The 24,596-nt window shown below is 34.7% G+C and overlaps 1 protein-coding gene across 3 annotated transcripts in view; it reads left to right on the top strand.

The window, feature by feature from the left end:
• Positions 1-24,596, top strand: part of RDX (radixin) — a 57,607-nt gene that overhangs the window by 17,362 nt on the left and 15,649 nt on the right. For 2 of the 3 annotated variants that reach the window (XM_019797680.2, XM_034665717.1), the window contains 8 exons: positions 5,769-5,852; positions 7,405-7,500; positions 7,966-8,240; positions 12,882-12,965; positions 13,158-13,304; positions 16,072-16,168; positions 16,651-16,814; positions 20,722-20,852. In XM_019797680.2, coding sequence (XP_019653239.1) covers positions 5,769-5,852; positions 7,405-7,500; positions 7,966-8,240; positions 12,882-12,965; positions 13,158-13,304; positions 16,072-16,168; positions 16,651-16,814; positions 20,722-20,852 — 1,078 coding nt within the window. Of the gene's footprint in view, positions 1-5,768; positions 5,853-7,404; positions 7,501-7,965; positions 8,241-12,881; positions 12,966-13,157; positions 13,305-16,071; positions 16,169-16,650; positions 16,815-20,721; positions 20,853-24,596 lie in introns of those variants that run through there. The other variant, XM_011222591.3, reaches the window with a different exon arrangement.

Raw genomic sequence — 24,596 nt, 5'->3', positions numbered from 1 at the left:
GTTGCTATTCAGCATCGAACAGGGAAACCTGCACAGAAGAAAAATCAAAAGCTGAAGGACTAGAAAGGAAGAAACATTATTTGAAGATGTTAAGATTCTTTTTTATATCAGGGATTGGCAAATTATGGCCCATAGGCCAAATTCAGCTCACCACCTGTTTTTGTACGGCTTACATGCTAATAATGATTTTTACGTTTTTGGTGGATTAAACTACAAGAATAATATTTTACCTTCAAAATTAAATGAAATTCTAATTTTGGTGACTAGTTTTATTGGACTGTGGTATGCTCGTTGTTTATTATCTATAACTGCTTTGTTGCTATAGTAGGATAGTTGAGTAGATGCAACAGACTGTACAGTCTGCACAAATATTTACTGTTTGGCCCCAGAAAAATTTTCTGACCCCTGATTTATATAAGCACAAGGATTTACAGGCTCGTTACAACATTCAGCAAGGGAACTGATGAAATGATCAATAGAGGGGCGCCTGGATGGCGCAGTCGTTAAGCATCTGCCTTCGGCTCAGGGCATGATCCCGGGGTCCTGGGATCGAGCCCCACATCAGGCTCCTCTGCTGGGAGCCTGCTTCTTCCTCTCCCACTCCCCCTGCCTGTGTTCCCTCTCTCACTGGCTGTCTCTCTCTCTCTCTGTTAAATGAATAAATAAAATCTTAAAAAAAAAAAAAAGATCAATAGAGAAATCACTTGCATTTCTACAAAAGCAAAATGATTTTGGAAAGCTATCATCAAATTCACAATCCTGTGTTTGAAACCCTTTAAGCTAGATGAGTTTCAATATTTGGAATTGTTTGGATTTCAGAAAGATGAATATATAATACATTATATTCCTATATCATTATGTCATGAAGCTTCTCTCAAGGTCTGGTGTATCACCTCAAAAAATTAGTATTTTTATAGGTCATTGTGTGACTATTCATATGAAATGGGATAAATTAATCCACCAGATAGTCTCACATCACTTCATGTTAAGGTTTTGCTAAAATTGGCTAATAAACTTGCTTTTGATTTCTGGGATGTCAAGGGATTGTGGAACTGAATTTATCATAGTGACAAAATCATTGTGATTTATGGGAAAGATATCTAACAAATGGTTAATATGATTTTTGTTAAGATTTTATTTTTTTTAAGTAATCTCCACACCCAGCAGGGGGCTCGAACTTACAAGCTTGAGATCAAGAGTCCCATTCTTCCCTGACTGAACCAGCCAGGTGCCCTGATCAATATGATTTTTATGGAGAAAATCATAAACACTTTTTTGAAAGATGCTAAAGGAGACAAATTAATGCACAGAGAGAACCACAGTCATGAATAGGAATAGTCAATATTGAAAAGATGTTATTTCTCACCTGAAGGGACTGATGAATTTAGCGTAGTTCCAACTTAAATCATAGTGGGGTATTTGGAAGTTTACAATTTTGTGTGAAGTCAGGATCAAGAACAAAGAGCCAAGAGTAGCTCACAAGTTTTGAAGACAATGAGGGGAGACTTTTCTTACCATATAGCAAGACTTATTTAAAAATGTTGTAATTAAGACAGTGTGGTTTTGACAGAATAGTTAATCAATCAGTGCAACAGAATAGCACAGATTCAGATCCTGTACCTTGTAGACATTTGATCTGTGACATAATAGTCTTTGGGAAGCAAATTGACTAATCCGTATGCATCACTTAGGTATGTTAAATCCCCATATCATTATCGTATAGAAATTGAAAAATGAAATTGGACCTCTACCTTAAATCATAAGCAAAAATCATTGAAGACAAATTATGAAAAACAGAACGTTAGGATGATATATAAGAACATCTTTATGACTCCAGAGAAGAGAAGGAGTTGTTAAATATGGCCAAAAAAATTGGTACCTGTATGTAAAATGTTGATAAATTCAATGTTAAAATTAAGAATATGTTCACCATAGAGCACCTGGGTGACTCAGTCAGTGAAGTGTCTGCCTTCAGCTCAGGTCATGATCCCAGAGTCCCGGGATTGAGCCCTGCATCGGGCTCACTCCTCAGCAGGGAGTCTGCTTCCCCTTCTCCCTCTACCCCTCTCCCTTCTTGTGTGCGCGCTCTTTCTCTCTCTCTCTCTCTCTCTCAAATAAATAAATAGAATCTTAAAAAAAAAATACATGTTCATCATAATGTAGAATGACAAACTACAAACTGGGAGAAGATTTTTTTGTGATGTAAATAACTGACAAAGGATTACTATCTAGAATTATCTAGAATATATAAAGATCTCCTACATAGTAAAAAGAAAAAGACAAAAAACCTAATAGAAAAATAAGCAATAGATGTTAACAGACATTTCCAAAGACGGAGAGACTGTGTGGTCCATAAATATACCATATTAGTTTTTTGTTATTCTATAACGAATTACCACAAATTTAGTAGCTTAAAGCAATACCCATTTATTATCTCACAGTTTTGTAGGTTAGAAATACGGGATGATGTGACTAGGTTCTCTGCTCAGGCTCTCACCAGCCTGAAATTAAGGTGTACCCCCGTTTGATTCTCATCTGGAGCTCGGGGTTCTCTTTCAAGCTTATTTCTATTGGCAGAATTCATTGTCTTACAAAAATGATCCATCCTTTACTGGAGGATGAAATTCCCATTTTCTTACTAGCTATTGGCCAGGGGTCACTCTTAGCTCCTAGAGGCTGGTGTTGGGTCCTTACCCCATAGCCGCTCCAACTCAGTAATGGAGAACCTTTTATGTCAAATTCCTGTCACACTTTGAATTTCTCTGACATCTTCAACCAGTCAGAGAAAACGCTTTGCTTTTAAAGGACTTCTGTGAATAGCTTAGCTCCACTCACATAATCCTTCGATTTTGAGGTCAACTGATTAGTAATCTTAAGTACATCTGCAAAATTCCTTTTGTCGTGTAATGTAACATAATCATGAGAGTGACACCAGGGGAGGAGATCATGGGGCTATCTTAGAATTCTGCATGCTACACATACGAAAATGTTCTCAGCTTCTTTAGGAATCAGAGATCTGCACAGTAAGACCATATTGAGATATCATTTTACACCCACTGGATTGTCAAATACTTAAAAAAAATCTGATAATACCCACTGTTGGTGAAAAATACAGCTCAGCAGGAATTCTTATGTGCTGTTGATGGAGTGTGGATACTGTCATTTTGGAGGACAATTCACTTTTACAGGGTGTAAAGGTAAAGGCTTGTATATTTTATCACCCAGGAGTTTGTCTGTGTATATACTTCTAGATAAACTCAGATACATACGCACTAGGAGACATACACAAGAATGTTTATAACAGTATTGTTCTTGATAGCCAAAAAATTAGAAACAATTTAATATCCATTGACAAGAAAATGGGTAAATTGTTGTCCAGCAGTAGTTGTATAGCAGTAAAAATAAATGAATTGCAGCTACTCACAGAAAAATCAATGAAGCTTAGAAACAGTGGAAAAGCAAACTACCATGTGGTATAATTTTTGTTTAAACTTTTTACTGACATAGAGTATACATACTGAGAAGAACGTATTGTGTATAGTTGGTGAATTTTCATAAAATAAAGGTACTCCTGTAACCATTGCCTACATCAAGAAAAGATTTTCTTAGCCAGTACTGTACAACTTTAATACAGCTAAAAATCAAGAAAAGCTTAATATTTTACATACAGGTACCTACATTTGTGGTGAAACTATTCTTTTAAAAAAAGGGAATGATAAATACAAAATTCAGGTTAGTGCTTACCTGTGGGGGTTTGGGACAGAGAAATTCACAAGAAATACATTGGTATCTATAGCATTTTTTGCCATTTCTAGTTAATAAGTTGAATGGTAGATTTATGGGTAATGGAGAACTTTCTCTTTACTTAAAATTTCTGGTAGTAGATGTATAAGTTTTCCACATCAGGCAATTCTCTACTTCCACGTAGACCTCAATTGTGTATTCTGCAGTTTAATTCATTCTGACACCAGCTATCCAGATTAGCACAGACACTACAGGTTAAGGGCTCAGTCCCTCAAGACTGCTGTCCCCTTCAAACACCAATCACAGGTAGTGGGTCCCCATGTTACCCATATTTCTAACTTGGCTACACATTGGAGATTCCCATGATCCCCTCCACAGGCACTGTAATTCCCTGTAACAGCTCACAGAACTCAGGAAAACACTTTTACTTATTGTTAGTGGTTAATATGAAGGATGTTATAAGGATTTGAATGAAATAAAGATGAAAAGGAGGTACATAGGGCAAGATCCAGAAATGTCCTGAGCACAGGAGCTTCTGTCCTTTTAGAGTTTACGGTCCACCTTTCTCTTTGCATGTGGATGCATTCACCACCTTGTAAGCTCTCTGTGAACTCCGTTGTTTAGGCTTTTTATGAATTTTCATTATGTAGGCATGATGGATTAAATTATTGGCCATTGATGATTAACTCATTTCCCAGCTTCTCTTCTCTCTGGAGGTTAGGGTGGGTGGCTCTAATCACATGGTTGTTTCTTCTGGCTACCTGCCCCCATCCTGAAGGTGTCTAGGGGTCCATCATGAGTCATTAGTGTAAACTCAGGTATGGTTGAAAGGGTTATTATGAATAACAAAAGACTCCACTCACTTCTATCATTCAGGAAATTCCAAAGGTTCTAGGAGCTCTCTGCCAAGAAACAGAATGAAGACCAAATATATATATATTATATCACAAAAGGTTTTGTGATTTACAAGATTTATTTGATTAGAGAAGGTATTTCAGATAAAAGCTACATGTGCAGAGGTATGGTTAACAATGAGTAAAAATAAAGGAGAAATCAGATTTAGAATTCTAATAGCGTGAGTTAAAGTTAAAAAGATCAAATTGTACCACATGATGGTGAATTCTAAGTGAAGATGCTACTGTAGAGTTAAGATTTAGTTAAGGCATGTTACTTTTTGGTGAAATATCCAGCTAGAAAGGTATTTATAGAAAAAAGAATTTAAAATAGAGTCTAACAAATACAGGTCAATCAGTAAATGCTTTATATTTATAAAGTGAATATTTTTGCAATAGGATAAAACTGAGTATCTGAATTTTGTATTGAAAAATACAAAATAGTGAATGTCATTCAAAGAATTTGGAGTTATGTTTCTTCTGAAATACCTACTCTGCTGTTTGATATCCCATGCTCTTGGGCAAGTAATGGGAAACTCTTTTAGTTTGTATAGAAATGAACATATTTCCTAGTATTGTTGCGGGGGCTAAATGAGAACATGGAAAGCTCATGGCCTAGTGCCTCGTATATGCCAAGTATTCAATAAATGTTTTTAAAAGAGGACTTTGTTGGGGCGCCTGGGTGGCTCAGTCGTTAAGCTTCTGCCTTCTGCCTTCGGCTCAGGGCGTGATCCCAGCGTTCTGGGATTCGGGCTCCCTGCTCTGCTGGGAGCCTGACTCTTCCTCTCCCACTCCCCCTGCTTGTGTTCCCTCTCTTGCTGGCTGTCTCTCTCTCCCTCTCTCTCTGTCAAATAAATAAATAAATAAAATCTTTAAAAATAAATAAAAATTAAAAAAAATAAAAGAGGACTTTGTAAGCTCTTTCTTTTTAAAATAGATTTAAGATTTCCACTGATTAAAATCAACTTTATCACTTTAATAAAGAAAATCTTAGGTACAATTATGGAGTAGCTCTTTATTGCATGCATATTCTACTTTATTTTATAAATCAGATAAAAATATTGCCTCATGTTTAATGTTTAATAAGTATATTCTCTTTCCTAGTGATTTTCCCTTTTGTTTTTATTGCAGATCAACGTAAGAGTAACCACCATGGATGCTGAGCTGGAATTTGCCATTCAGCCCAATACAACTGGCAAACAGCTTTTTGACCAGGTATCATTTAACCATATGAAGTGTGCAACTTTTTGACAACATACAACATAGAAGCTATTGCAACTTCTTTGTATGTTTTTCTGTAACTTTACTGGTATTGCAACAGTGTGGCACTTAGAATTTTTCAAGATACCTTTTTAATTATATTGAATAGTTGTAGAGCTGCTATTTCTTATTCCTAGATTGGAGAGATAAGACTTTCTAAAAATAATTATCAGCAGGTATTTCTTTAACATTCTCTAAGTACAGCATTGTAATGAGGATTCAAAGGAATGAAAAGATATTGTACATAGTGGGATGGGTGGAGATCCTAAATAGAAGGGATGGCAGGAGCAAAGGCACAGAGAATTATAGTCTATAAGTAGTCACCTGACAGCAGTTTCGTGTCACAGCCTCATGATAAGCTAACATGGGTGTCATTTGAGGGGATTTGGACTGCTGATCTTGTCTTTTTTTCTCACTCTTGAGTGCACGTTTGAGTCACCTGTGGAGCTTTAGAAAAAGAAAAAAAGACAGTGCTTGCAGACCACCTCCAGAGATTCTGATTTAATTCTCTGGGGCCTACTAGAAATCATATATTTTATTTATATATTATATTATATTATATTATATTATATTATATTATATTTATTTATTTATTTATTTANTGAATTTTCCATTTGGGCGGGAGAGTAGTAGTTTGTGGTCAGACCTCCTTGACCTTAGAGAACAGGAGACAGAGTTTCTAGCACACAGCAGTAGGTTACCTAGTAGATATTTTGGTTTTATTAGGTATCATTCTGTCACGTACTGATCTAAAATATGATATAAAATTTTAGAATTTCTGGAAAGTTCTTTTTTTTCTTGACAAAGTAGTATACTTAATCTTTCTGATTTAGGTAATTGATGATCTTGAAAGTCCTGATAAGGGCTTTTTGTAAGATGAAGGGTTTTCTTTAGAGTGAACAAATTCTTAAAATCATAAGCAGTTACATGCACCATACATACCTTGTACATATTGTACCTTATGAACTATGATCTACTTCTGTTGATTCTTCTAGGCTTCCTATTTGTAAATATATCATCTATCTTACTTGAATAAAAATGTGAATGGAGTTAGCATTCATTGTACTTAAACAAGTTGAAATGTTATTTATAGTGAGTGAAATGTTTGTGGTAGTCAAAAACTAATCAGTAAGGCTTCTTTGGTTTGTATATTGAGAAATAAATTACTTGTTTTTTATTAAGTAGAATTGCTTTAGTTTAGATACCAGGAGAGAAGGAAACCTCACTTATTGTAGTGCAGTACTATCTACTAGTTTAAAAGTGTGGGCCCTAGAGCCACACTGCCTGCATTGGAGTCCTGGCTCTAGCTGTTTGACTTGGGACAAATTACTCTTTTTGCGTTGTTTTTTTCATTTGTACAATTAGGATGGTGATAGCACTCTTCTCTAGCAAAGAAATGTACCTGTAACACTTATGTAGTTTCGTTTTTCCTTTGAAATAAAGTACCATTTACTTACACTGTGAATGAACTAAAATTGAACTTTTTTTTTTTTTTTTTTTTGTTAAGGTGGTGAAAACAGTTGGTTTGCGTGAAGTCTGGTTTTTTGGACTGCAGTATGTGGACAGCAAAGGTTATTCTACATGGCTTAAACTAAATAAAAAGGTAAAACACGTTATAATATTCAGCTGATAACTAAATTACTTTGAAGTTATTGTGATCATGAATTTGTACTAGAAAAGCTCAGGGTCTTTTAGTCAGGCCTCCGTTTACAGTTATCTCTGAGTTATTAAATGTGTTGTGTCTTTTAATTCAATAAGTTACCATTAACTCATCATTTTAGAGAAAAGAAATGTTTTTTCCTTTTTGAAAATTTAACATGTAATAAATATTATTAGGTGTAACTGAGTACTTTCACTTTGACTCAGACATCTACAGGATAAGCTTCTTAAGGGAAGTTTCAACTTAGTTATTAGAGAAGGACCTATAAGTTTAGAATCTTACTTACACACTAGAGTCTTACTTACGGATTTAGAATCTTATTTGTGTTCCACATGCTACTTTCTTCTAAAAAAGAATTTGATGTGAATTTAAGATTTTTGTTGATTATGCTCAAAATTACTGTTCCAGGTGACACAGCAAGATGTTAAAAAAGAGAATCCTTTACAGTTCAAATTTAGAGCTAAATTCTTTCCTGAAGATGTTTCTGAGGAATTAATTCAGGAAATAACCCAGAGACTTTTCTTCTTGCAAGTTAAGGAAGCTATCTTAAATGATGAGATTTATTGTCCGCCAGAAACTGCAGTTCTTTTGGCTTCCTATGCTGTCCAAGCCAAGTATGGAGATTATAATAAAGAGATTCATAAACCAGGCTACCTGGCTAATGATAGACTCCTACCCCAGCGGTAAGTGAAATATGTTTTTACGTTAAATTCTCTGAACAAGTACATTTCAGAAATTTGTAAATAGATTAAAACAGTTTTTTTAAGTTGCTAGAGAATATACTTTTAAAAGTCATGACCCAGTAGCTACATACATTTATATAAACTGTAATTACTTAAACTTTCTGCTGCTTCTCATTCCCGCAGGATAAACAATGAATGACGGTAGTGGTAATTTGGGCTTGGGGGAGGATGTGACTGCTGCTGCTTGGTAAAAATTCTCACAAAGGCAGATAGGTGCTTCATAAATGCTTTGAGAATAACAAGTGCCACACTATATTTCTTCTATAGAATTAAAATTCAGTTTCTAAATTTTTAAAAGGTTGTTTTTATTTTGTTTTTACATTTATTTAAGTAATCTCTACACCCAACATGGGGCTCAAATTCATAGCCCTGAGATCAAGAGTCTCATGCTCTTCCAACTGAACCAGCCAGGCACCCTCTAAAAGGTGTTCTAAACTCAGTTTTCAGACTCCTAGTCTAGTGCTCTGTTCTCATATGCAATATATTGCTTTTTTTATAATAGTTATTTTAAAATAGCCTGGCATAGGAAGAAATCATTAGGCAGAAGACCTAGAATTTGAATGTTAGTTCTACCCTTTATTACTCATGTGACCTTACATGCATTATCTGAAATTTCTGAGCGTCTGTATCTGAATATGCAAAATGGGGATAATAATCCTGCTCTGCCTACCTTACAGCTTATGATTATAGAACGTGAACTAAATGGTTGATAGTTTCAGCTGTAAAGTGTGGTACAAGTGTTGGTTGGTAGTATGAAATCTAAGAAGTACAGCATCAAATTCTACTTTAAAATATCTCAGTTCATAATTAGAGTAGCATACTAGAATGTACATGGAGATTTTCTTTTAGAACCTGGAAGGGAGGTGTTACTGCTCTTAGTCTGAATTCCTGAATTGTAAAATTTTTTTAAATGCAAAATTGTGTATTATTAACCTAAAATTTCACTGTTGCACTACTTCTTTATAGTATTTAAGCTGTTAGATGGTAGTTTCTTTTTCATAGGTCATAAATATGAAGAAAGGAAACCACTTGTGTCCACTTCTATTATTTTCCTTTGGTTGTAGGCATTAATCTTTATTTTTGTGTAATAAGTTGTATTGTGTTAATATATGCTTTATAAGGTATTATTAAGCACGGTAGCTTTAATATTTGATTATTAAATGTTATACTGTTTATTACTGTTACACTGTAATGCTGTCGCAGTAGTAGTGTTCTTAGAAAGTAAAATAATGTGTACTGTTTACTGAAGAATCCGGACTATGAGACACCTGTTAGCCTGTATGTTTAGTTTTGATGATTATTCCAAACTCAGATTTTTTTAAAGCATTGAATTAAATAGTTGATTACTGGCACAGTAGAATTTCATTTCAGATAAGGATTAGTTTTTATTTTTAGTTGAGATTTAATTTTTTGACTTACTTTTATTTTTTATTTAAGTATAATTGGCACACAGTGTTACATTAGTTTCAAGTGTACGGTACAGTGATTCCACAGCTCTGTACCAAAATTGAGATATAACATGTTTAGTGAAAAGCACAGCAGGTTAGGTTTTAAATCAGCATATAAGGTAAATATTATATATGATCAAAATTACCCTTAAAATTTCCTAATTGTTCATAAAAAAATAGGCATGTTTTATCTCATGTATAACATAGATGGTTGTTTTTTTAATGTGAGATTAGATTGCTGTTTGAGCATCAGATGAAGTAATTGGCTTACATTTAATAGTTCTGTGATTTTTAAGAATATTTTAAACACTGGTATCACGTAATTTAATTTCTTTATTTTAAATGCATGTGTGCTGTAACCCACTTTGTTTAAAAAGGAGGAAGATAGCAGATGTTCTTTAAGATTTGGTCTTTAATTTTGAAGGTCCAGCTAGGTGTACTTCAAGTTGGTAGTCTTTGGAGGACTATTTCAAGCTATCTAAGCTTACTCAAAAGCTTACTCATAAAATCAGAATACTAATTTCTATATTTAGAATGGAGGAAATACCTATGTATGGATGGTATAGCACACTTTTTCTCACTATCTTAAGTACCTCAGGGGAGGATTAGTAATCAAGTTATTTGGTGATCATAAATTACACACAATTTGATGATTTTGATGGGTGCTTCTAATTCTTGTATAGGAAAAAAAAATTATTGTATAGAAAAGCCCAGAGAAGCAGTCTGTTCTCCCGCAGTACATTTTAGCTCTCTTGTGATGTAGATTATCAGCTCCACCAGATAATATTGCTCTCTCCTTTGAAAAGAGCTAGATAGATATAAGTTTTTATGTGCCAGGTTTCTGACTTGGGCATCTGGGTAGTTGGTAATACCTTTTTCCAAGATAAGGGGCGAAAGAGTACATTTTGGAGAAGGAAGATTTCAGTTTTGAATCTGCTGTGTTTGAAACATGTGCAGCATAACCAAGAAGGAGAGCTAGTATTCATTTGTAGATGTGGCTCTGGATCTTGGAGAGCGGTCTGGTACAGTTTTGGGAATAAGCAGCAAATTAAAAGCAGCTTCAGTGTGGTGTTGGTGATTGCAGCCAGATTGTGGTGAACTAGGGGCAGTGGATGTGAGGTTTGGAAATGAAAGAGTGAATCCATGGATAGCTCTCAAAAGAAGTTTGGCTATGAAAAAGAAAAAAAAACTAGGGAACAGGAGTTCATAAACATGTTCTTTAAAAGATGGGAAAGGACTGATTTAATTCCTTTATTCTCTCTGCAAATATTTGAGTATCTTTTCAGTACTGGCACTGGGCATATAGTGGTGAGCAACATGGATGTGGTCCTTTGCCCTCTGTAAAACTAAGACATAGATATGATAATATATACATGTATGCAAGGGACAGTTAATATGTCCCCTGTCATAAATGATGGAGGATACATCCTGAGAAAGTGAGGGGAGAAGTCCTTTAAAGGCGCAGATAGATAGATTTAAAGCCAAGTTGAATAGATTAGCCTTAGGCATGAAGAAGGTCTCCTTTTTCTGGACAGAAGAAAGAGAGGATGGAATTTTTGAATACCTGTATACAAGTCATGCTGATTAATAGTACAAGTACATTATGTAAAATGCAAACAAATGAGATTTGAAATGCAAGATACAAAAAGCTAGAACATAAATCTTAGTGGTATCCAATTTAATTAACCCATACCTTCAGGTTTAGTTAATGTCATGGTACTAGCAATTGGCTGCACTTATTATGCCCTTAAAGCTGACTGCATTCCTTTTGGTGAGCAGTCATGGCCAGGCAGCAAGAAAAAGTATAAAGACAAGAAAAATGTGGAAACTTAAGTGCTCTAAGGGTGAAGACAAAACTCCTCTTCCGAAAAAGCCAAGAGCTCAAAAGAGGATACACTGAGAAAGGAGCAGGGCATAGTAAGAACATAATGGTGTGTCTGAGACCTCATTAAGGAATCCGTTCTAAGTAGTGAGTAACTTATGCAAGGAAAGATTACATTCTGAGATTCCTTTATACTGCCAAGACATTCCTAGGTTTCATGTAAAATTAAACAATATATTTTTTTAAGATTTTATTTAGTTGAGAGAGACAGAGATAACGAGAAAGTACACGATCGGGAAGGAGAGGGAGAAGCAGGCTCCCCGCTGAGCAGGGAGCCCAACACGGGGCTCAATTCCAGGACCCTGGGATTGGGACCTGAGTCGAAGGCAGATGCTTACCCGAATGAGCCACCCAACCGCCCCATAAGCAATAATATTTTAATGCCACAGCTTTTGCTATTAGTAAAGTGGGATGTGAGGATTCACCAGTAAATAAAAATACATAATTATCATTATATGACCCCAAGAGAACAAATATTTGTAGTGTGTAGAGCAGGAAAATTTTGTGTATGTTGAATTTGCTGATTATTTGTTAAAATATCAGTAGTAGAGAAAATATGTTTGCTTACATTTGCATAGGGAACACTGGAAAGATAAAAGAGAAACTTAATAAAAGATTATTTGGAGACATGGGGTGGTAAAAAGTGTAACTTTCCACTTGTATAATTTTATATAAAGTATTGCCTATAGAAAATAAGAAAATTAAATTTACTACCAAGAAAAGTAAATACATAGAGTAAGAGAAGAAATTAAGGCCCAAGAATTTTGATTTTCACTCTCTTCTCTGTTTTTTTCTATTAATAACGAGAAAGTCGTTTTCCTTTTTTTGGTCCAGTAGCTTATTCGTTTGAAACAATTGAATTCCCATAAACTATCTGTATAACTGTCTTAAAAACATGTATTACTTAAAATAATTTCAGGATCTTAGAAACTTTTTGAGAAAATTATAGATTCACATGCAATTGTAAAAAATAGAGGGATTCTGTGTATTCTTCTCCCAGCCTTCCCTAATGGTAACATCTTGCATAACTAGTACTATATCACAACGAAGATGTTGATACAGTCCACCAACCTGATTCAGATTTCATTGATTTTATATGCAATCACTTGTGTATGTGTATGTATTAGTTCTGTGCAATTTTATCATGTATATAGGTTTTTATGACAGCCATTACAGTTAAGGTACTGAATGATTCTGTACTTTTAAATGAATATTAATTTTGAATCATAGAAACTTTTTTTTTTCTTACAGTGTTTTGGAACAACACAAATTGACAAAAGAACAGTGGGAAGAAAGAATACAGAACTGGCATGAAGAACACAGAGGAATGCTGAGGTATTTGTCTATTTTCTTAGTTTTTCCTCAAAGTATTTTTATTTCATAACACTTAACTAGTACATCAGATTATCCCCCAAAGATCATTTGACTTATATGAATAAATATAAAGCACTAACATTTAATCCAAAGTATTTTTGTAATTTGTATTACTTTTACTTAAGTATATTACAGTAAGCTTTATTTTAACAGGGAAGATTCTATGATGGAATACCTGAAGATTGCCCAAGATCTAGAAATGTATGGAGTCAACTATTTTGAAATAAAAAATAAAAAGGGAACTGAATTGTGGCTAGGCGTTGATGCTTTGGGTCTGAATATTTATGAGCATGATGACAAGTGAGTAAATAAGTTGCATGGTGAACTGGTCATTTATCAGTGATCTGTATGGCTTTAATTTTATGCTGTGCTTGTAAAAGTTCTTTTTTGGCTTGATTACTCTTACTGCTTCCTACTTAAAATATTAGTTAGATGTCATGTCTCCATTTTTGCCACACCTTGTAGCTTTAGCGTTCTACTTCTCAGCATATTTATCAGACAGGATGATTCACTTTTATTTGATCTCTTATGACTTCTGTCTAGTAAATTAATTAAAACTTGTTCTCTTTATAGATGAAGAATGATTCCTTAAATGTTATGCCTGGCATATAAGGTGTAATTGAAATTAACATATATAAGATATCAAGAACAATGAGACAGTGAAATTAATAGATGTATGATTTATTATATTTTTGTAACTTTTTAAAGACATCTATAGGAATTGTTTTGAATATTTTCTAAATTCCATTAAGTAGAGTATCACTGTATTAAGCATAGTGAACGGTGTAATTTTGTTTTGAAATTGACCAGGTATTAATTTTTATATTAATAAGAATATGTCAGACTCTTATAATACTTTTAGGGATGATAACTACAATTGCTCTATACTTTCTTTATTTGGTATATCACATAAGCATTTAAGTCCATGCCAGTAATGTCTTCTAAGACATTCCTCTTTATTCTAAAATTCTAGAATTTTAGTTTCATTTTTATAAATATCTAATAAAATACACATTTCTTTCTTTTTCTTTTTTTAAAGATCTTATTTATTTATTTGACAGAGACAGCCAGAGAGAGAGGGAACACAAGCAGGGGAAGTGGGAGAGGAAGAAGCAGTCTCCTAGCGGAGGAGCCTGATGTGGGGCTCGATCCCAGAACGCTGGGATCACGCCCTGAGCCGAAGGCAGATGCTTAACGACTGTGCCACCCAGGCGCCCCTAAAATACACATTTCTAACACTGTATACTAAGTCCAAAAGAGAGCATTTTCATTATTTTACTCTGATATGTATTTTTTAAATTACAAAACGAGTTAAAATGCTATGTCATTCAGAAGAGAATATTTTGAAGTTTTTGAGAAGCAAAAAAGACTTTGAGACTAATTTTTGTGGACCAAATCTTTTTTTCCTTCTCTTTCTTTTAAAAATCATTGAATTAATTTCTGCCAGAGTACCCATTATAGATATGGTTACAGATAAAGATGGGGAATATGGAAGAGAGGGAGTTAGGTCAGAATGGGAGGGACTAATACTGGAGATTGTGGACACAGGATTTTGGTCTTATCTGTACTGGTTCATTTTTTAAAAATAATGAAAATCTATTATATTTCAAAAAGATTTTTAAAAAAAATCAAAAAAGGGTACAACTTTAAAAGCCGAAGTTCTTTTACCAGCTCTGCTACTAATTGCCTTTGTGATCCTGGTCAAGTTATTAACTCTCTGAAATTCATATAACTGCCAAGCTTACCTTACAAGATTTTTGTGAGAATTACATTAGGAAATTGCTTTAAAGTTCTCAAAGTAACATGTAAATATAGTACAGTATTACCTTAAAAATACTATGTTCCAGGAGTGCCTGGGTGGCTCAGTCATTAAGCATCTGCCTTCAGCTCAGGGTGTGATCCCAGGGTCCTGGGATCAAGCCCCACGTCGGGCTCCCTGCTCCTCTGGGAGCCTTCTTCTTCCTCTCCCACTCCCCCTGCTTGTGTTCCCTCTCTCGCTGGCTGTCTCTCTCTCTCTCTCTCTCTCTCTCTCTGTCGAAGAAATAAATAAAATCTTAAANAAAAAAAAAAAAAAAAATTAAAAAAAAAAAAAAAAAAAAAAAAGCTATGTTCCCAGCAGCCTCCTTTTAAAGCAGGTAACGTTGACATTTGAATAGCCATTAGAGGGCAGTATAATGTATGGATATTAAGTAAAGAGTTTTATGTAGAAAAATTATTTGCTGTGCTGCAGTTTGTAATCTTAAGAATTAAAAGGACTATCGATAGGTGGGAATTCATACTCTATTCTCAGAAGACTGACTAGAAAGATACCTTTTGGCCAGCATGCGTATCATCGTTTTGCACACTTGTTATTGGATAACAGTGACACCTTTGATGGGTAGTCTGAAACAGTAAAATACATGAAAAGCAGAAACAAAATTATTGTTCCAGTCTGATTCCTTGAATTTGTGTGTGCAGTGTGGCAAAATGGGGATAACTTGCTTTTCTTAGAGTTGGAAATCCAGCTCTACCATGTATCCAAACATTTGGGTATGTGAATGTCTAAAGTTTTTTCTGTTGAGATATAACTCACATACCGTAAAATTAACCCTTTTAAAGATATTGAGAATTAGTGTTTTTAGTGTTACTCACAAATACTCATTTTTAAACTAAACAGAGGAAGGAAATATATTTTTTTAAATATTTAGTAACATGTCCGTAATTCAGATGAAAACTTATGAAGACTTCTTTCCCCCCTCTCCCTTCTTAAACATATTTAAACTAATAGTTGTAATACCTTAGATCTAAGTAGAACTAGTACAAAACCCCAAGAAGCTCAGTTCTACACTCTAGGTTGCTAGTGTTTTCTAGGTAGTTTCAAGAAGGTAAGTGTAATGTTTCAAGGCTCATGACACATTATGAAATTTTTTGATAGATATTCTGTTTTATGTGGTTTAATTGATCAAATTTCCCCTTAAAAGATAATGTCAATAGTAAAAGTAAGCTAATGCATTTTTGGCCCCAAAATGTTATGAGTTTTGTGTTTTGTCTTCTGCTTTTAATTAAAGGAATGCTCTCATTTTTTAAGGTTAACACCAAAAATTGGTTTTCCCTGGAGTGAAATCAGAAATATTTCATTTAATGACAAAAAATTTGTTATAAAGCCAATCGACAAAAAGGCACCCGTAAGTAAAATTCTTTTATAAATGTTTTTTGTATTAACTCTTTTTAAATTTCTGTCACTTTGCTGTGATATCATTTGAAGAGTGGCATTGTTCATTTATTGATTTGCTCCTGAGAAACATTCCCTTTCCATAGTTTAACTTCCCTGTGGATAAAATAATTATCAAAAATACAAGATTTTGATCTTTTTATAATATGTGAATATTAGTTTTATTTTAATTGAGATTCAGCATAAGGTGGGCGATGTTTATTAGGAGGTGACTGAAAATAATCACCATTCCTAAGCAGCAGTTAAAAACGTTTGTTGGTAACCTTCACAGTTATGTGCAAATATGGCATACTTACTAGGAATTAGGAAATTTTATGATTTCTAAACGGTGTAATATGACATTCGAATTCATACCGCATATTGAAATTTAGTACAGATTATTGCGAGAGAGACTATCCTTCAGGAAGATTTTAAATTTGGAAACTTTATGTTTAGGATTTTGTTTTTTATGCACCTCGTCTGAGAATCAATAAACGGATTTTGGCTTTATGTATGGGAAACCATGAACTATACATGCGAAGAAGAAAGCCTGATACTATTGAAGTTCAGCAGATGAAGGCTCAGGCGAGGGAGGAGAAACATCAGAAGCAGTTGGAAAGGTATGGGATAGGTTTTGACTCTTAATTGAGTAGGTGGTTTAAAGTTTAAGAATGCTGTCTCTTTAACATACTCTGAGTTTACATTTTTACATTGTTTTTATTGTAGTATAATTGAAAGAGTATTATCCTTATACTCTTAAAATGAGTATGTATACTTTACAAATTAGAAATCTTTGGTATTTCTGAGGAAGTAGCTTTTCATGAATTCATAGATGTGCTTTTTTTTTTTTTTTTTTAAACATGATTGCTTTTCATTGATTGACATTGGTTTGGGTACTGTAGTATGGAATTTTTCAAGTTGGTTCTCCTTGTGGCTTGTACTTCTTAATTTTTCAGGGTTAGAATTGCTTGAATAAAAATTTTGCTGTGTTTTTATTTTTTAAAAAAGATTTTGAGAGAGAGAGTGCACACACACAAGCAAGAGAGGGAGAAGAACAAGCAGACTCGGCACTAAACAAGGAGGCTGATGTGGGCTTGATCTCGCCATCATGACCTGAGCAGAGGTCAAGATTTGGGCGCTCAATTGACTGAGCCACCCGGGTGCCCCGCTGAATATTTTGCTTTAAAACAGTTCCACAGTGACACGGTAGAACTCCAGTGAAAAGTCACTGTACAGAGTAACACCAGTATCCCCTGCCAATGACACTGATTTGTTTTTAACCGTGGTTCGCTTAGACTTTTGAAAAAAGATACTGTTAAATGTATAGTAGAGAGTTTTTGAAAGGGAAAGATAGTGAATGAAATTCACTGAAGAAGTGAATGAAAGTAGTAGTGAATGAAATTACTGGGTCCAGTAGCATATTTCCCAAATTTGATTCTAGATTGATTTGGACTTTATTTGAAAAAGTTAAGAGACCAACCTAAAGTTAACTTTTATTGAGGAAATCTTTGTAGTGTAGAATAACACAGCCATTTAAGAAATAGAGTAGGTCCTAAAAAAACTGAGGAGCTCTAAACATACATAAACTTAATTATTTCAAATGTACTGTGTACTGGAAATAACATGATTTGAATCTAAGAATTTTATAGGTCCTCTGCTAGATAAAATTTTGTTACTTAACACATAGTGTTTGTGTTTAATGACATGGGGTTTTTGTTGTTGTTTTTTCTTAAATGTTCTGTGTAATTTAGATAGCTCTCCTCAGGATATCTCCCTTAGAGACCGTGCCTTAGAGAAGTTTACTGCATCACCAGACTTTTTTTTTTTATATAGGCATGAGACTTTCCAGTAACTCCTGACCAATTAAAAGACACTAAGTTAGATTGACTGGGCTCTCTCACTTTTCACTGCTCTACTGTGGCTTAGGATCACATTGTGGCTCTAGTCTTACATGCTTTTTAAAGTAGTTCTTTATTGTGCTTAACTTTATATTCATACCCATCATAGCCTTTCCATCTGTCTCTCTCAAAGACAAGTTTTTTTTTTCCTTCTTTTCATGCACTCTCACCCTTACCCTCACCCTCTCTTTTTTTCTTTCTCCCTTTACTCTCTTGGTCCATCTCTAAAGATCTCCTGTCATGAGTTAAAAAAAAATCCTATCTCATACTCATCACTCCATAAAATGTCCCCAAACTGTTCTGCTTATCTATAGTGTTGATATATTATCTACATTCTTAAATATATTTGTTCATTTGCCCTTTATTTCTCACACATAGAAGAAAGTGCTCTGTGGCTTCTAGTATATGTAGTATGATTAAGAAGTACCATTTGGTGATGGTGCTGTATTTGAATTACTCTAAAGCCTAGATGAAAGTGGAAGAAAGTTTCTTTGCTCACACAGTGACAGTCCCATGGTGTCTTTCTTGGATAAATTTTACAATCTTTCATTTGCAAACATTTATTGACTGCCTTGTACACTGTAGGAATTTAGTAACTTTAATTCATTTGAATGCCTAGAAGGTGTTTTATATTAATCTTGCAACATAGGGATTTGGCAGATCTTTCAGAGATGGCATGCCAAGTCTTCATTTATTCCCTGCTTTATAGGTCAAAAAGAGAAAAATGACAACTGTATATGTGGAAACAGTTTTGGTCAAGCCCACTGGCAAAGTAGCCAGCAAAGATACTTGGGTGAATGCTCAGAGGTATGCTGCCTGTGCTGCTGGAAGCTCTTAGGCAAGAACAGTAGCTGGGAAGGGGCAGCAAGGGACCTCTTTCCCTACAGTACCTTGGTATATGTGGTCGTACTCTCTCCCCTTAACTCGCATAACTTTGGGTTTTCGGCAATGAAAATGACATTATATACCATGGGTTATTGTTCTCTGTAGTCTGTGTTCTAAGTTATTTACATCCAAGTTGAATGATAACTCACTCTGTAATTCCTGAATATATTTTGTATGGCTAGAATTGTTAACAAATTAAAAAATGGAGACAATTTAGAGTCAGATACCCAGTTGTAGCTTAGCCATGAAATGGGTTATGGCTGGCTGCCTGTGTCATTAGGACCCATCTTCAAGGATGCAAAGGTTTTTGTGAGAAATGATGATAGTGGTATACCAACATTCAGCGAAGTACCTGGTGTTTAATAAACAGTACCTAGTATATCTTAATATCTTAATATTATTAATGCATAGTCTGAATAGAAGCTGAATATAAATTAGCTTTTAATTTTCACTTAAGAAAAATATAACTGGGTTCATCTAATATTCTTTAAAAAATAAGGTATTCTAAAATATTGTCTGCATGTTAGTCCAGAAAATTGATAGTTTATTAACATGCTATTTATGCTCACACTACAAAGTTTTGTGCCTGAAATTCAGATGGCAGTGTTGTCTTTTTTGGGAATATTTAGATGTACTCAGGTAAGTATCAGAGATGAAATCATAATTGACTTTTTTAAACTAAAAAAAAAAATTACTCCCATTAATATAATGGGAATATTGAATATTGATTAAATTTATGAAATAGACAATATCTGGTAGTTCTTTAATTCTTATTCATCTTTATATTTCTGGCCTTCAGCATAGAGTCTGACCAGTGGTAGGCTCTAAACTGTCTAAAGTAAAATAACCTTGTGTGCTCCCATTTAAGCCTTTCTTATTTTTCTCAATGGGAACTGTGCAGTTAACTGCTTTTGTGCTGGCCTGTAATTTATTGTCAGAAGTCATCAAGTATGCAAGTGGTAAATGTGATTTTTTTCCTACATTCAAATCCACATCGAAAACATGCTTTTGCACATCAAGGGATGTATTTAACAGTTTTACTTTGCTGGCTGTTTGTAAATTTGTCCCTTGAAAATCTTTCCAAAATGTCTAAGTTTTTAATATCTTTTTTTTTTTTTTAAAGATTTTATTTCGAGAGAGAGGAGAGAGCATGAGTTGGGGGAGGGGCAAAGGGAGCCCGATTCGGGGCTCGATCCCAGAACCCTGAGATCATGACCTGAGCCGAAGGCAGATGCTTAACCAACTGATCCACCCAGGCACCCCTTTTAACTTTTGTAACAATCCTAGACTACATTTTCCGTGACCCCACAAAAAAAATGCATTGTATTCCAGTGTACGTGCATGTTAACAGGGCAGTCCTATGTTTTTAACTGGATGGGTTTTTTTTTTTTAAGCCCAGCTGAATATAATGAAGATTCTTTTTTTTTTTTTTTAAGATTTTATTTATTCATTCGACAGAGAAAGACAGCCAGCGAGAGAGAGAACACAAGCAGGGGGGAAGTGGGAGAGGAAGAAGCAGGCTCCCAGCGGAGGAGCCTGACGTGGGGCTCGATCCCAGAACACCAGGATCACGCCCTGAGCCGCAGGCAGATGCTTAACGACTGAGCCACCCAGGCACCCCTATAATGAAGATTCTTAAACTAATTTATACTTAGTTTCTTCTTAGTGGACTCACAGTACTTGGGTTTCATGTAAATATTTGTACACATTCATTTGTTACAGAACAGTTCTAATTCCTTTTCAGGGCACAACTAGAGAATGAAAAGAAGAAGAGGGAGATAGCAGAAAAAGAGAAGGAAAGGATAGAGCGGGAAAAGGAGGAGCTGATGGAGCGGCTGCGGCAAATCGAAGAACAGACAGTGAAAGCCCAGAAAGGTAGCGGTTTCCTTTTTGACATTGCGTTCACTGTTGTTCCTCTTTGTCTGATATTTCCTCACTCCTGGTAAATCTCATTTGTCTTGTAGAATAATTACACTTAATTGTCACATTAATACGTAATGGAATCACATCATAAGCATATTTAACTGAAGCACACACAACGCTCCTGTGCTAGTTTCTCTTTCATTTACTTAAACACATAGGTGTTCTCATGTGCACCCTTACTTACGGTTGGAAATGACTGTAAATATTAATTTATTCCTCTTACAGTTCAGGGTTCCATAAACACACATTTTCAGTACTTGCTAGCATTTAAATGAAAGCCATTCTATTTGATGCTTTAGGGATATATAAGTACTTTAAGGCATCTGAGTACTTTAAGACATTTTAAGCTGTTCTGACTATAATAAATTCTTTTGGAACTCGATCTCTATATTTTATTTCAATATATTAAAAAATACACAACACATAGAAGTGGGTTGGTTTTCGATAAGAACCTACTTCCTATGCAGAATGTAACCAAGATGCTACCGTGTATAGAAAGGATATATTGGATTTCGAGAGTGGTTTATAGTAAATAACTCTAGGGTATGCTACTTTCAAACAACAAATAGTAGGAAAAACAGAAGAAAAAAGGTATTGAGCAAAATAAGATTTTTTTCCCCTTCCTAAGCAGAAGTTGGTGGGGGAATGTAATGTGAAATATATAGTATTTGTAAAACTAGAATTAATACCTGCTTTCCTGACAACTAGTAGAAGCAGCCAGTGGTTTTATTACTCTAAGTAGAATAATAACCTTAAAGTTTATTAAGTAATAACGTTATTTAAGGTTATTTTCATTCCTTACCTCAGGCTGCCAGGTGGGGAGATGCTCTTGAGCAGTGGGGAGAAGAATTTGCAAATGGGGAACTAGAGGAGGAAGTCACAGAAATTTCTGTAAACCTGCAAACTGGTTGATCATTCTAATTCCAAGAGGATTGGAAATGATACTTCTAAGAGAAGAAATAGAAAAAAAAACCCCAGGCTTTGTTCCTAATCATTAGAAGCCTCACTTCTCAGACCTAGAAAAGACCTAAAAAATTATTTACTTCAGAGGTCAGAGGTATTAAACAGACTTGCTCGCAGACCATACCACAAGGGTAGAACTTGTTTTCTGAATTTTAGCTTCATGCTGTTTCTACTCCAGGTGCCTTTTTCATCAATTAAAGAGGACCTTTATGAAGTGCCTACTTAGTGCTGCATTTTAGGAATACAAATAAATAGCATGAATGGGGGGGGAATCTTTGTGGTTGTCAGAAATAAGATGTATTCATAAAAATATAAAGTGAGGTAATGTGTACTAAGTGCCATGTGAATACAGTAAGCAATTAGAGGAAGAATGCTGTAAAAAAATGCAATGTGTGTTTTTTTTAAAAAAAGGTTTTAAGAAATTTATAATACTGGTATGATTTTAAAGAAAAAATTGAATGATAGAGCTTTTTAATTTACATATATCTTTTTCTAAGAGAATAGCTACTTATTAAACCTTTCAATCTTGTTTATTTAGGATGTATAATAAAAATATTAATGATTTGCACACAGAAATCTACTCAAGTCAAGAAGCACTAAAGAGTACAAGGAAAATAGAACATAAGAAAAAATGTAGAGTATCCCTATCAAGACAATTTCAAATCAATCATCCTGTGGAAAAGGACATCTAACTTGTGTCTTAGGTTTTTTCCCCCTAATAATAAAGCTTTTCCAGGCTGTCCTAAAATCTGCATGATTGTCTTGTAATTTTTGCTAAATTCTCACTCAAATGCAGTAACTCTGGTCATACCTAAGTCATAATATTTAGTAGATAAACCTAGAAGTTCTTGTTTGAGAAGAAGCTTTTCTATACTTCATTATTGTCATTTAAAAAATTTTTTGAAGTCATTTTTATTTGAAATGAGTTATAAATCATTTTATAGAACCATTCTACCATTTACCTTTGCATAATTCACAGTTACTTAATCATTTTTAAACCATCCCTGAAGGTATATTTGAGATATAACAGAGCCAGACTTGCATTCACTTATTGTCCCAGCAAATATCAAAGTGAAATCCCACCTTGAAAAGACAGACCACAAGAAGGAGTTGAGATACAGTGATGTCATTCATTCTACATACTTATTAGGCACCTAGTGTATACTAGGCACTATTGTATTGGGGATACAGTACTGAACAGATAAGGTCCCTGCTCTCGTATAGCTTATGTTTTATTGAAGAAAGACAGAGTAATAAAATTAACAGATAATCAAGATCATTTTATGTTTTAAGTGCTTGGGGAGAAGTAAGCACGATAATATGATGAAAGCTCTTGTTGGGAGTAGAGAGGGGCTTGTCCATTTTACGTATACGTTGTTTACAGAGAGGAATTAAATAATAGGAGTCAAGCTTTAATTCTGTCATTAACTTAGAATATGACCTGTAGCAAGTCATTTTAACCTCTCAATTTCCTTAGGTCCTAATTTCTAAAATGGAAGTAAATAATCCCTAATTTAATTTCTGAGATTTTTGGGAGTTTTTTTAAAAAATTTATTTGAAGTATAGCATACATATAGTAATGTGCATACCTCTTAGTTATCAGGCTTACTGAATTTTTACCAACTGAATTTATTCCTCTCACTTCCCAGAACAAGGTATAGAACATTACCTGCACTCAGGGAGTCTTCCTTGTATCCCTTCCCAGTCATTTTTTTATCCCGAATGTGACTTGAATCATTCTGATGTATATTTTAAAGATTTGTTAATTTTTGCGAGAGAGAGGGAGAGAGAGATCGCATGTGCATGAGCAGGGAGAGGGGCAGAGAGAGAAGCAGACTCCCCACTGAGCAGACACCCCACATGACCCTGGGATCATGACCTGAGCCCAAAGCAGATGTTTAACCGACTGAGCCAGCTAGGCACCCTCATCATAGAGTTTAGTTTTATTTTTAATAGCTCTGTTGAGATATGAGTCACAATACCACACAGTTTTAACGATTTAAAGTGTGCATTTTAATGGTTTTTAGTATATTCAGAGTTATGCCAATGATGCCACAATTTTAGAACAATACATCACTCCAGAAAGAAGTCCCATACCCGTTAGCAGTCACTCTGATTTTTTCTGAGTCCCTCCTCCCCCAGTCCTAGGCAACTACTAATCTACTTTCTAGCTCTGTAGACTACATGTTCTGGTCATTTCATATGAATGGAATCAGGCAGAATGTGGTCTTTGGTAACTGTCTTTCATGTAGCATAATGTTTTTGAGGTTCATTCATGTTGTAGCTTGTATCAGGCACTCATTCTTTTTTATGGCTGAGTAATGTTCCATTCTGTGGATATACTGCATTTTAGTTATTTAGTAGTTGGCAAACATTTGGGTTGTTTCCACAATTTGGCTATTGTGAGTATGTTGCTACAAACATTTGTGTACTGGTTATTGTGTGTTTTCATTGCTTTTGAGTATAAACCTGGGAGTAGATTACTGGGTCATATGGTAAGTTTATGTTTAACTTTTTGACAAACTGTCGTACTGGTGTCTAAAAGGACCGTACCATTTTACATTCCCATGATCAGTGTATGATTTGTATGATCCACATTCTCACCAAGACTTGCTAATGTTAGTCTTTTGGATTATGGTCATCCTAGTGGGTGTGAAGTGCTACTGTGGTTTTGATTTGCATTTTTCAAATGGCTAATGATGTTGAGCATCTTTCCATATGCTAATTGGCCAT

The sequence above is a fragment of the Ailuropoda melanoleuca genome, chromosome 8 (assembly GCF_002007445.2).
Source record: "Ailuropoda melanoleuca isolate Jingjing chromosome 8, ASM200744v2, whole genome shotgun sequence".
Taxonomy (NCBI): Eukaryota; Metazoa; Chordata; class Mammalia; order Carnivora; family Ursidae; genus Ailuropoda; species Ailuropoda melanoleuca.
The sequence above is the reverse complement of the archived record's forward strand: the minus strand, read 5'-3'. Positions and strand labels throughout refer to the sequence as shown.